General features: G+C 36.7%; 1 protein-coding gene across 3 annotated transcripts in view; it reads right to left on the bottom strand.

The window, feature by feature from the left end:
- Positions 1-207: 207 nt before the first annotated feature.
- Positions 208-11993, bottom strand: part of KCNB2 (potassium voltage-gated channel subfamily B member 2) — a 190993-nt gene continuing 179207 nt past the window's right edge. For all 3 annotated transcript variants that reach the window (XM_026791883.2, XM_074552452.1, XM_074552445.1), the window contains one exon: positions 208-11936. In XM_026791883.2, the coding sequence (XP_026647684.2) occupies positions 9771-11936 (2166 nt within the window). In that variant the 3' untranslated portion in view covers positions 208-9770. The remainder of the gene's footprint in view (positions 11937-11993) is intronic.

Raw genomic sequence — 11993 nt, 5'->3', positions numbered from 1 at the left:
TCTCCACTGACCTGCTCTATTCCTGGTCTGCTAAGAATACATCTTTCTTTAGGACCTAATCCCAGCCACATATCACACTTGCAGGTTATCATAAAATAGTTCTCCTGCTTTCTAGCTGGATTTGTGTCCAGCAATAGGTCTAATTGCATCAATAAAATAGTGGAGATTTTCTATATTTTATTTTCCTACTAGCATCGAGTCAGTTCCTTTCTTGGGCTGCTTTGGGTCTGGGATGAGAGGCTGGGGTTCTTGACTTTTTTTTTTTTTGAAATGTGCTCCACAAAAAAAAAATAGATGGAGAGGAAAAGATGGGAAAAGATGAAATGTTTAGAAGAGAAATATTTTCTAAGCTCATGGTATGATTGAAGAGATGTTGAGCTAGGAACTACATTGGTGTATCTTGGTGCTTTGAATCTGCTTTTTAGAAAATGCTCCCACTTTTTTTTTCTTCTATGTGATTTAATCTCCTTTCTGCACAACCAAAATCTGAAGAGGCCCAGGTCTTGGTGCAGGATGGAACCATGTGGAAGCTGGAATGTTCATGCAGAACTGCAGTTTTTCAAAAACTCCTGGGTACCATGATTAGGTGTGTGGGCTGCTTGGTTATTGAATAATATATAACCCCTGAAATCCTTTCCTTAAAATGCAATTACTCACATGAATGCCAAGAAGAAGAGATTTAGACAAGCAATAAGAAAGGTGTGGTTTGTTTTTTTTAAAGGAAAAAGGAAGTTGGGAATGTGTTCAAGGTAGAATAGAAAGATGGAACAAATTTAGATTTATGTACAGTGCTGCACATTCATAGAGGGAACCCTTAGATTAAAAGCTGAGATGGTAGAGGTTCTGCAGTACAGTGAATGGTGTATTAAGAGATGTGTAGCACAGTGAGGCTGTGAAAATAAAGTGTCTCTATGCTCTCATCAAAGGGATGGATTTGGACGTCCATTTTTCCTTCATTGCAGCACTGTTCAGATGTTGTCATTAAAAACAGCTTTCTAATTTGAGGGTGAGGGCATTATAGTCCTACTTTTCTGAATGGTAGAGTTGCTCTATTATAGGTGGATTTGCAGCAAAATTTTGCCTGTAAAAAGAAATCTGTCATTTTCATGAATCATCTTAAAAAAGTAAAATAATTTCCACTATAATCTAATTTTTCTCTTACAGTTTTAAGGTGGACAAGAGATTGGTTTATCCACTATGCCTGAATATTAGGCTGAGGTACCTAAGTTTGACTAGCCAAAAAAAGGGTGCCAAATCTTTCCATGCTTCTGCTTTCCATCCTGCAGGCAATACTATTTACTCACCCTTGTAAAGTCATTTGAGGCTTTGTATCCAAGACAGTGTGAGTATAATTCTGAACAGAGAGGGAAGAAACAGGCTTAGAATCACTACATTTCATTTTTTTTATAAAAAAGCATGGATTCTGACTTTATTTGCATAGCCAAGTGATTTATTTCTGTACACATTGTCTGTCAGAGATTCCTGTATAGTTTTGTTGAGCAATGACACCTAAAGACACTATGGATAATTGTTTTGGTTTATATGCAATGTTCAATGTAAAGCGGTTTCATGAAGAGAACTGAAATGAGACACAGATGATTCATTTACACATTTATTTACTATCCTGCTTATTCTATCAGACTGAAATGGAGAACAATGCATTTATTTTAAAGACATTTGACATAAATTAAACAGATATTTTGATGTTGAACAATTGTACAGACTACAACATGCATATTAATATGTAGATTGGTGCAGAAATACTTAGTTGATCAGCAAGATCTAGTATGACAAAAAATAATAATCACATTTCCTTTTTTATGAAGTTAAAATGCAGCTGATATGGAAACATTGATACGAATACCACTAAATGTGAGAAGTTATTAGTCTAATGAAGTCAAATGATTAGTTGAAAAAATAAAGCTATTGTCAAAGTTTTATCTACAGAAAGAAACTAAATCAAAATGTTTCTAACAAATACAATAATAATGAAAAAAGCATGTTTGATGCAATTACCATTGCAAAATGCCCTATTATTCCCCTGCCCCACCCCCAAATACAAACAATGCATGAAGCAAAAGCAGCATATTCTCCCACAAAATGTCTGGGGCATTTTGTAAAGGCAGATGAATGAGATTAGACAAGACTCATCACATATGCTTTTATCTCCTAGTGACAGTACTTTTAAAGAAAGGTACGTTATTAATAGAGCAATGTATGATGAAATGTTGCTAAATCTGTAAAACTGAACAATAGTGAAGACACTGCTATTGCCCCAAGAGAACTTGAAAAAATACTGTTGTGCTTTTTTTGTTTGCAGCATTCAGAGCATTCACAGAGGAATACAAAGTAAAGTTCATTAAACTCCATAAAACTAATAATAGTCATGCTACTGTATCTATGAAACTAACACAGTAATAACATATAAACATGAATTAGTACATATTTAATTTGATATTTACAGTGATCTTAAAGCAATAGGCTATGTATTCAATGCTCAGCTTCTTTGTACACTAATCCCTCCATGTTTCAGCTGATCAGCATGGCTCCTTTGATTTTTGAAAGAGTTGTACAGTTAAAACTCTGCAGAACTCTGATAATTTAAACATATAAATCCAGAACTCTGCATCCTAGCAGAAGTACCCATGATTGTCCCCAATAGCAGTATTTTAAATTTCTTTTTTAATGTATTTAGTAATGTGTTAGAAATTGTTTCCTTTGCCTAACACTATAATATATTGCTCCATCCTTCATTTTTATACAGGCAGAATTCCCACTGGCGTTCTGCTTAAGGACTTTAAGAACAGGGATAAATGTCTTGTACTCTGAACCTTCACAGAGAGATGCTATCTGTGCAAAACTTAGAGCAAAAATATCACTACAAGACTTACATCCTCCACCTTGAAAGAGTTAAAAGAAGTAACATAAGGAATAGGTTTTTTTCCTTGCATTACTGTACAAGGTATGTCCCAGACATCAGAGCAGCAAAGCACACAACCAAAACCCTACTAGTTCCTCAATTTAAATAAATTTCAGCTGGTGATCCAAACAGGAAGATATCTAGATAATGGCAAATCAGCACAAAATATTCAAGCTGGGCTTCTGATCCTCCACCAATGCACAGCAATTTGCTTTTATTCATATCAGTATAAAGTCAGGGTTACTGGTTAAGTAAGGGTTAAGTGAAATAAAGCTACCTGCAATAAGTTTAATCATTCCACTGACTTAGGACTAAGTCTAGTGCTGTCTCTACTGTCTTCATTAAATGTAACACCAACTTAAGAGCAAATTCACTGTAGAAATATGCAGTATATAGAATTTGGTCCAAACTACAAAACACAACTTTCCAAAGGTTATCAAGAATTTATTGCTTAAATGATTTTATGTGGGTTAACTTGGGGAATGCAATGGGAACAATTTAATCTTTGGCTACATATTGCTTTTTTATGCAATACCACTGATGAAAATGGCAAAATTCACTTGAATAAGTGATTTATCAAAGAGCTACATGGGCTGAAGAGAGTAGCCATGCTAGAGATCTATGTCGACATTAGCAAGTTATGCAATAGGAGGAGATTTGTTGAGGACAACAGTTTGTGCTGACAGTTCACACTACTGGGGTACAAATTTTGGACTCGCTCTCATCTGGTATCAGGGCCTGAACACTTTATCCTGCCTGCAGCATAGCTGGTGCCCTCATGGAAGAAGTTTTCTGGTTCAACTTCACCTAAAAGTAGTCCAATTTCCATGGTGCAGGATTGCTTGGTTATGTGAATCAAAGCATGAGAAGTGAGGCTAGCTGAGAGATCCATGTCAAGAGATCTCTCCTGATTTTCTCTAAGATGCCAGTGTAAACTTAACCATAGACTTCCAGATTTAGAAGTGTACATTATTCCTGCTGATGCTAAATATGTATTTAAATAGTTATTTGAGTTAAAGAATTACCCTAGTGAAATCAATTACACAGACTGCTGTTAGATTATTGGTTTATGTGAATCACAGGACTACAGTCGATGTCTAAGGTAATGACAGGTCACCATTCTGTTTAGTTGATAGGTATAACTAGGAAAATCATCTTTTTTTGATTAAATGTTAGCTAATACCATGTTTTTTAAATTACTTTCAAGTAAAAAGAGCAGTAATATTTGTGTGCTACTTCCTTGTTCCACAGAGGTATTCATCAGGATCTGCATTAGGTGTTATAAAAGAAAACAAAATATCAACCAATATTAATATAGGATTAGAAAGTATCACTGCTGTTTTGGAAAAAATCTCCATATTACTAAAGGATAATGGTTCCTAAATATCATAACTCAGCATTTAAAAAATACTGTTTAAACCTGGAACAAAATAAATACAAAGACAAGTACATTACCCCGCCTGCAGATGTCCCATGGTGTATGATCACTGAACAAGAAACCATCACACAATGTAAACAAAATTTTTTCTTTCATTTTTGCCTGCCAGTTACCTAACCTTCCTTTGTTAAGGAAACTGACAGAGAACAACTGATCTGTTTTAGAAAGCATTTCAGCTGGAGTTAAAGCTGAGCACCTCTAAAATAACCAGGTTGGACAAAATACAAATATTCACACCTAGACCAATGGCTCTCTTAACAGCATTTACCAATCAACTGCTTTTAAGAATGTTCTTGGAAAAGCGCTGAAAGCTCCTGTGTGAAGGATGGGTACACTGTGGGGACACTGGAGAATTCAGAGCACTTTGCAACTAGAAAACAGGGAGAAGTGACACTCAGTTCTTGTACCTTAGTTAAAATGCAGCATCTGGCCATTTGCACCACACTCCCAAAACACTTTCCTGACAAACAAGACACTCCCGTCATCTTGTTGGGTGGGCAGCCTTCTGACCAGTCCCAAGAAGAAGAAAAGATTGATATTGGGGAGGAAATGGGAAGAGATCCAAAGATCAATAAAGATACCAACAGGTGATATCTTATTTTTCAGGAAAGTCTTCTGAAAAATTATTAAAGATCAGATATTCATGTGGCAGGCAAGTGGGTAATGGCATCACTGAACCTGTTGGTTCTAGGTTAAAATTATGATGGAGGAGTGGAATTAAATCTTTTGCTACTGGCATTTTTACCTCATTTAGTGTGAACAAGGATTCTTTTATATGTATTTTATTACATCTCTTTTTATATAGTACACTAAAACATGCCTTGTTTACTTACAGTTTTCTGCCCTTCTTTCCCCCTTTGTTGTGTTTGTATTTCTTGCTTGATCTGTGCTGGCTACTTAGAAAAAAAAAAGGCAAAAGGATATTTGTTGAATTATTTTGCTTCTAATATATATTTTTATGATCAAAATATATATTTTCTATCCAAGTTATTAAAAATTATTTGAATAAAAAGCCAGTCAGTTAAACCCTGGACATATTTGCCAGTCTGACTATCTGCAATAGAGAGTCAAAAAAACAACTGTCGCTTTTACTGGACTGTGGTTTGGAGATAAGGTTGAAGCAGTTAATGAATAAAATGAAGGTAAACCTTGAAGGAAACAGAAGCTCAGTCAATATGAAGGGGAAGAGGTCTACTTTTAAAAGAATTCATTGTTTTTCAAGGAATACAAATACATTGCCCAGTATTACCTGATAGGAAATTACTCATGGAAGCCAATTGTCATTTAGATTTATGAGTGTTTTAGGCAAAAATACAATTGTCTTTACACATTTTGGGTTACATAATAGTGTGCTAAAAGGCTCTTCATGTCCATTGCTCTAGTGTTAGATCAGATATCACCTCTCTAGCATCACTAATGTTTGAATTTTGAGACCAATTGTGAAGTGAGGACACAGTGCTTTAGATTGCTGCATTAGCACAGAGGCTTCTATAATCTATACAATGTAGCATAAAAAGGCCTTTTGTGTATTCTTTAAAAAAGTGTATTTTATATAAATTCGGTAGTGCAAAAACTTCCTACACCTTGTTACATTCTTTACATGACATATTTCCCCTGTAAACAGCTTTCCTGTAGGAACTTCCTTTGCAGTTTGTGCGATATATTATTTCCCCCTACCCTCTACGGCCCCCCCAGATTTGGATTTATGTGATTATTACTCAAAAGCTCTTCTAATTACTCTGTGAACTTTTTTAAAATATGTGCATTTGGTTTCGTCATTGAAAAGGAATTAAAACTTTGATTCACAATTCTGCAGTTAGTAAAAAATATAAAAAATAGATCAATTGCAAAGCTATCTCCCTGAACATTCTTCATTTTCCAGTGATGCAAGGAGTCAGACCCCTTTCAGGTGCACAAAGGAGTCACTTCTTCCTAGGACTCCTTAAGCTGTTTTGAAACTGCACAGCTGGCATTAGAGACTGACTCCAGAACTCAGACACATTCTCCCCTTACTGCGGTGAATGGGTAATAAGTCTGAAATGGCTTCAAAGTTGTAGAAAACCAGAAAAATATACTTGTGTAGTTTTGCATAATTTGCTGCATATCAACCCATGATGAATGAAAGAATCCTGGCCTGCACTTCTTACACCTGCTGTACTGGATAGAAAGCTAGGTCCAGTCTGCAACTGCTCAGAAAGATGTTTTAATCAGGAATTATACAAGTTTGGTATTCAGAGGTGGATCCTCTATATGCAGTCAAGACTGGAAAAAACACATTTCTAAACCTGTGCTTCTGGAAATAGTTTTCAGCATAGACAAAAGTAGATAACAAAATTATACCAAAAGCACTTCTAAAGCTTAATCATTTTGCTTCCAGTATTTCAAAAAATAAAGCATCTGTTAATAAAGTGAATTGCATTTCTTTCAAAATAAATGTGCTTCTCTGAAAACATTTAAAATACAGCAGCAAATAAGGGCCTGGTCTTTCATCCGATTTATATAATTAAAGCTCCAGTTGATTTTCATCAAGAGAAAGAGACTATTGTTTTTCTCATTTAGATTTCAGTCAGTCCCTTTTTCCACCAGACTCCCATTGGCTTCAGGGGATAATCATTTGCACAAGAATCGAGGCCTTGACTTTACTCCATTGAAATTTGTAGTGATTGTAATGGGCTGGAATCAGGTTTGCTTGAGCTTTAGCTCAGGAGAGCTTTAGGAATGAAATCTCTGTTCCTGCAGTAGGTTCCCTATGGCTGGACTCCTCCCTTTCCATCAAGTGTCATAGGTCTAGGGGGTTTTCCAAAGTGTAAGGGTCACCTGGGAGAAAAAGCACACAGAAGAAACATGACAGACCTCAGTCTTGCCAGAATAACATTATTGTCATTAATGGGAATTTTCTGTGGATCCAGAGCATGTGACCAGGTCCCATTTGGTCTCAATCTGGACTTCAATAGTTCACTAGGATGAAAAGGCAGATCAAACAGGCCCATGTGATTTCATAAAACTGCACATAGAAAATACAAACCAACAATTCAGGCATATAAAAATTGACTGGCATTTAGTTTTAGTCACCAAAAATATCTAGAAACTAAAAAATAAATGTAGAAGAGTAATGACTATAAAATATTAAAGAACTAAGTTTGGGGACAGTGAGACATGACATGATTGAAAAGTGTTATGCAGAATACAATATAAATACATAAAACTGAATGCAGCAACAAGTTGACATGAACTGCAATTAAAGACAAAAAAATAATTTTTATTTTGAGAATTAATGACCAGACATTGTTTTAAAAAAAAAGACATATTCTCAGGTATTCAAATGACTGAAGAGACACCTCAATATTATCTTGTTACAGAAATAAGAAATCTGATGAAAATATAGAAAACTTTTTTAAAAAAAACCCATCTAAATGCTTGTGCTGTGGTCATTGTTTGGCCCAGCCATCAGGATCAATATTTTGGGGCTCTTCAAACTTGACTCTTTTCTATGTGCCAGACTTGACTGAGGTCTGTGGCACTGGCCCAGCCATTTAAGCAAAGGGCCACGTTGTAATAAAAATGGTTATTCCTTTGCGATAAATGCATTAGGTGCCTGGTTGTTACATATTCAATTGACATAAAAAGACTCAAGTAAAAATTAACCTACTAACCTAGGATAAGTAGAAGCCTGCTGTTCCAAGCCATGCATTGATTGGTCTGTCTTCCTTACCAAAACAAAAACAAAAAACCACCCAAAAAACCCCCCAAAAAAAACCCCACAAAAAAACCCCCAAACAAAACAAAAGGGAACGTTTTCTAGGGCATGTCTGTGTAACTGCTTACATTTGCTTATGATTAGAATTCATGAACTGAATAAACTTTCTACCATTTAGGTAATTAAAGCACTATAGAAGCTTTAAAAAATATTTTGTAGCATAAGAAGCTAAGGATTCTGGTTAAAATAAAAATAGCTTTTTCGAGACAGTGGTTAGATGGGTACTTTGTAATGAAGGCTTTGGTTCAGCATCTTTCTTTTACAAAACTGGAGAAATCAGAAAAATGAAAGATGCTTAGGTAGTTGTCAGTGGAATGACATATTCCTTTATTTAAGTAGAATGGAAATCCTGTACTCCATTTCAGAGCAGCAATGGAAGGATGGGTTGAGGCAAAGTTGGCAAGTCAAGTGATATCTTCTGTCAGTCCAAATGATTGAACTGAAAAACAAACAAGCTTTGGGGTATGGAAGACCTGAGGCAAATCACATGTAGTGAAGGCTTTTCTTCTCCAGCCATATGATTTATGATAACAAAAGGTATCACTTTCCCCTACAAACTTTGTCTCTTATGTCCTTACAGCTTAACAGCTTCAACAACATTGCCATTACTGAAGTATGTGCACTGCATGGAGAACAAAAGGTAAAAGATTGAAGATCAAGTAGAAGAAAATAGTGTTAAATCAAAGGAAAACTAAGAGTTTGGGAAATATTTTTTTAATACCAAGTTACATTCTATGAGGTTGAAAACTTTTGGATATATCTGAATAGCCATTTGGCACTGTTTATTGCCACAGAAATAACTATGATTTTTAAATTTTAAAATGGAACTTTTTTTTTCTCAGTTATGAAATGTTGGCAATTTTCTATAAAAATATCGAATGCTTCAAGTTCTGGTCATTAAATCTTTGCTTTCCCTCACAGGATCATTAATTAAACTGACAAATGCAATAACTGAAGTTCTGCAAGTAAAAAAAAAACCCATCGTGATTTATAACACAGATAAACTAAAATACTGTAGTTCTTAATTAACAGATATACTCATGAGCTTTTTAACAGAAAGCAAGATACGTGAGATGCTTTAAGTAGAAGTTGCAATTTTGCAACATAAGTCTGTACAAAACCTCCAGGCAGCACGCTGTGAAGGAAGTACCTGTGTCCCAGGAAATGCTTTTTCCATAAATCCTTGTTAACAGTAGCTTTCCCCCCAACCCCAAACTATTTACAAGTATATGCATTTTGCAAGCTCAAAGCACCTTGTTTCACATCCTTATGAATGCATGCATTGACATTTCATCCTTTCATGTGCAAATTCTAAAATTCATTGTAACTGAGGGAAAAAAGAAAGTTTAAGAGTTCAAAACCTGTCTACAATCATAAGTGAAAGGATCAAAAATGTCAGATGTTGCAGACCACTGGCTCCTAATAAAGCTCTCTTTATTGTATTCATCATTCTTGAGTAATTTTTTCCCTGTTTTTTCAGTTTGTTACAAAAGCAGTCTTTTTCTTTTAAATTAAACAGTATTTAAACTAAACAACTCTTCATGCCATGCAAAAATAACATTTTATGCACTTTTGTTGAGGCTTTCCATGTTTTAGTTCATAGGCATTACTAACTGTGTTTTAAGAAAAGATATTTTTATTGCTTCTGTAACTAGTCACATGCTAGTTTCACGTGTAGGACAATAACCAGTTTCTCCTGGACTTGAATGAATTTCTGGAGCAAATAAATGGTTTTCCATTTTGTGACCTTCTTGATTATTGTCTGGCTTTACCTCACCCACAGCACGGTAAATGTCTTGAGTACAGTTGTGGCTCATGCTTTTGGGTGAAGAGCTGACCTGTGGCTCCCCTGGTAAATTGTTGCCATCACTGTGTTTATCCCCACAGCAATTTGTCTTGATGTCCTGTTTTTTCTCGTGTTGTTTCATACCGTGTAACTCCATAAACTCTTCATCTTCTCCAGTGTCTATTTCAGTGAAGCTCCTCCTCTCTTTTGAAGGGAAAGTGAAAATTTTTTGTTTGGGAAAGAGAGGGGATGATTTTTTAGCGGGTCCCTGACAAAGTGCAGGTGCGTCAGCACCAAGTACGGGCCGTTCACCTTGGGGGGAATTTTCTTCTAGGAGAATGGTGCTGATGTGCTGAGGGGTGGCCTGTGTGAAATCTGCTCCTGCTGTCACTGGCAGTGGCCTGGCGGTGCTTGGCGGAGTTTGTGGAGCGCCACCTCTATTGTCTTTAAAATTAACTTTAAGGGATCTAGATTTTAATGGGTTGCTACCTTTCAGGGAGCTTTTGGGGCTTTCCATGGCAGTGTCAAAATGAAAATGACCATGTGAAACAGTTTGGGACCCACTCCCATCACTGATACCAGCTCTGTTGATTGGATTATAGTCAAAGGTGACATCAGTTGGAGAAAATCCTCTGTCTTTTGCAAATGGTATAAACTGAGAACTTCTTGCTCTTTGGTTTTCTTCAAGGTTAACAGCATCAGCTGGAAATCTCATTTGCAAGTGAGAGCCAGGAAACAGAGAGAGTGGAGACCTCTCTGTTTCCGTGAAGTCAGTTGCACAGCTGGCAAAACTGTCGATACTGGATGTGCTTCTCATGTCCATTACGATGTCCGCAGGCCCCGTTGGCAACGGATCCCTCTGACCTATAACTTCCTCCATTTCTATTTCTTCTTCGTAACTGGGTGGCTTTGCTGACTGGTCTTGGTAACCAGCATTAAGATTAGGCTGAGACTGGGTTTTGGTAATTTCATTATACAGCATTTCCAGTTTTTGGGCACTGAGATGCTGTGGGCTGGAGGATGCTGCAGCATTATTTAATTGCTCATGGGAGTCTTGTTGACTAACTTCTTGGTACTTGTTCTCATAAGATTTGTTTGAGCTTGTTTCAGACATTGTCCTTCTGGCCCATTTCCACCGGCTTGGGGACAGGTGGCTATTATCAGATGTCTCCTTTGGGCTGAGTGGTTCTCCAAGCTTTCCTGAATCTACTGCTACATCTATCATTTCCATACTGCGAGCAAAGGCATCTTTCAGATTCATGGAGACAATACTGCCGTTTCTTTTAGCTCGCTCAAGTGCTTCTCTCCTCTTAATTGCCTTCTCCTGTCTTTTCTGCTCCTTATAAAACTCTGAGAAATTGTTCACAATAATTGGTATAGGCAGGGCTATGACCAGCACTCCAGCAATACAGCAGAGTCCTCCAACTATTTTACCTAATAAGGTCTTAGGATAAATGTCACCATATCCTACCGTAGTCATAGTGATTGTTGCCCACCAGAATGACGCAGGAATACTTGTAAATTTTGTAGCATCCTCATCCTTTTCAGCAAAGAATACAAGACTTGAAAAGATCATTATTCCCATGGCTAAAAATAATATCAACAAGCCCAATTCATTGTAACTCCGCCTGAGTGTAAAGCCTAAAGACTGAAGGCCCGTTGAATGTCTGGCAAGCTTAAGAATCCTTAGGATCCTCATAATTCGAAATATCTGAACCACACGTCTGACGTTTTGGAACTGCAGGACACTTTTGTTGGACTCTGTGAGGAAAATGGTGACATAGTACGGCAAGATAGCCAGTAAGTCAATGACATTTAATGGGCCTTTGAAGAACTTCCACTTATTTGGTGAGGACAGAAAACGCAAAAGATACTCCATGGTAAACCAAGCAATACACACAGCTTCAACGTGTGCTAGCTGAGGGTTGTCATTTGGCTGCCCAAATTCATCCATTTCTTGAAGTTCTGGCAGCGTGTTAAGAGACAAAGCAATAGTGGACAGGACGATGAACAGAATGGACACAATGGCCAAAATCTGTAAAACAAAATAAAAATGTTTTGGTTAGACTGATACAAGTGTGCTTGTCAGGGT

This window comes from Zonotrichia albicollis, chromosome 1, assembly GCF_047830755.1.
Source record: "Zonotrichia albicollis isolate bZonAlb1 chromosome 1, bZonAlb1.hap1, whole genome shotgun sequence".
NCBI lineage: Eukaryota > Metazoa > Chordata > Aves > Passeriformes > Passerellidae > Zonotrichia > Zonotrichia albicollis.
Note: the sequence above shows the minus strand (reverse complement) of the source record. Positions and strands in the feature narration are given on the sequence as shown.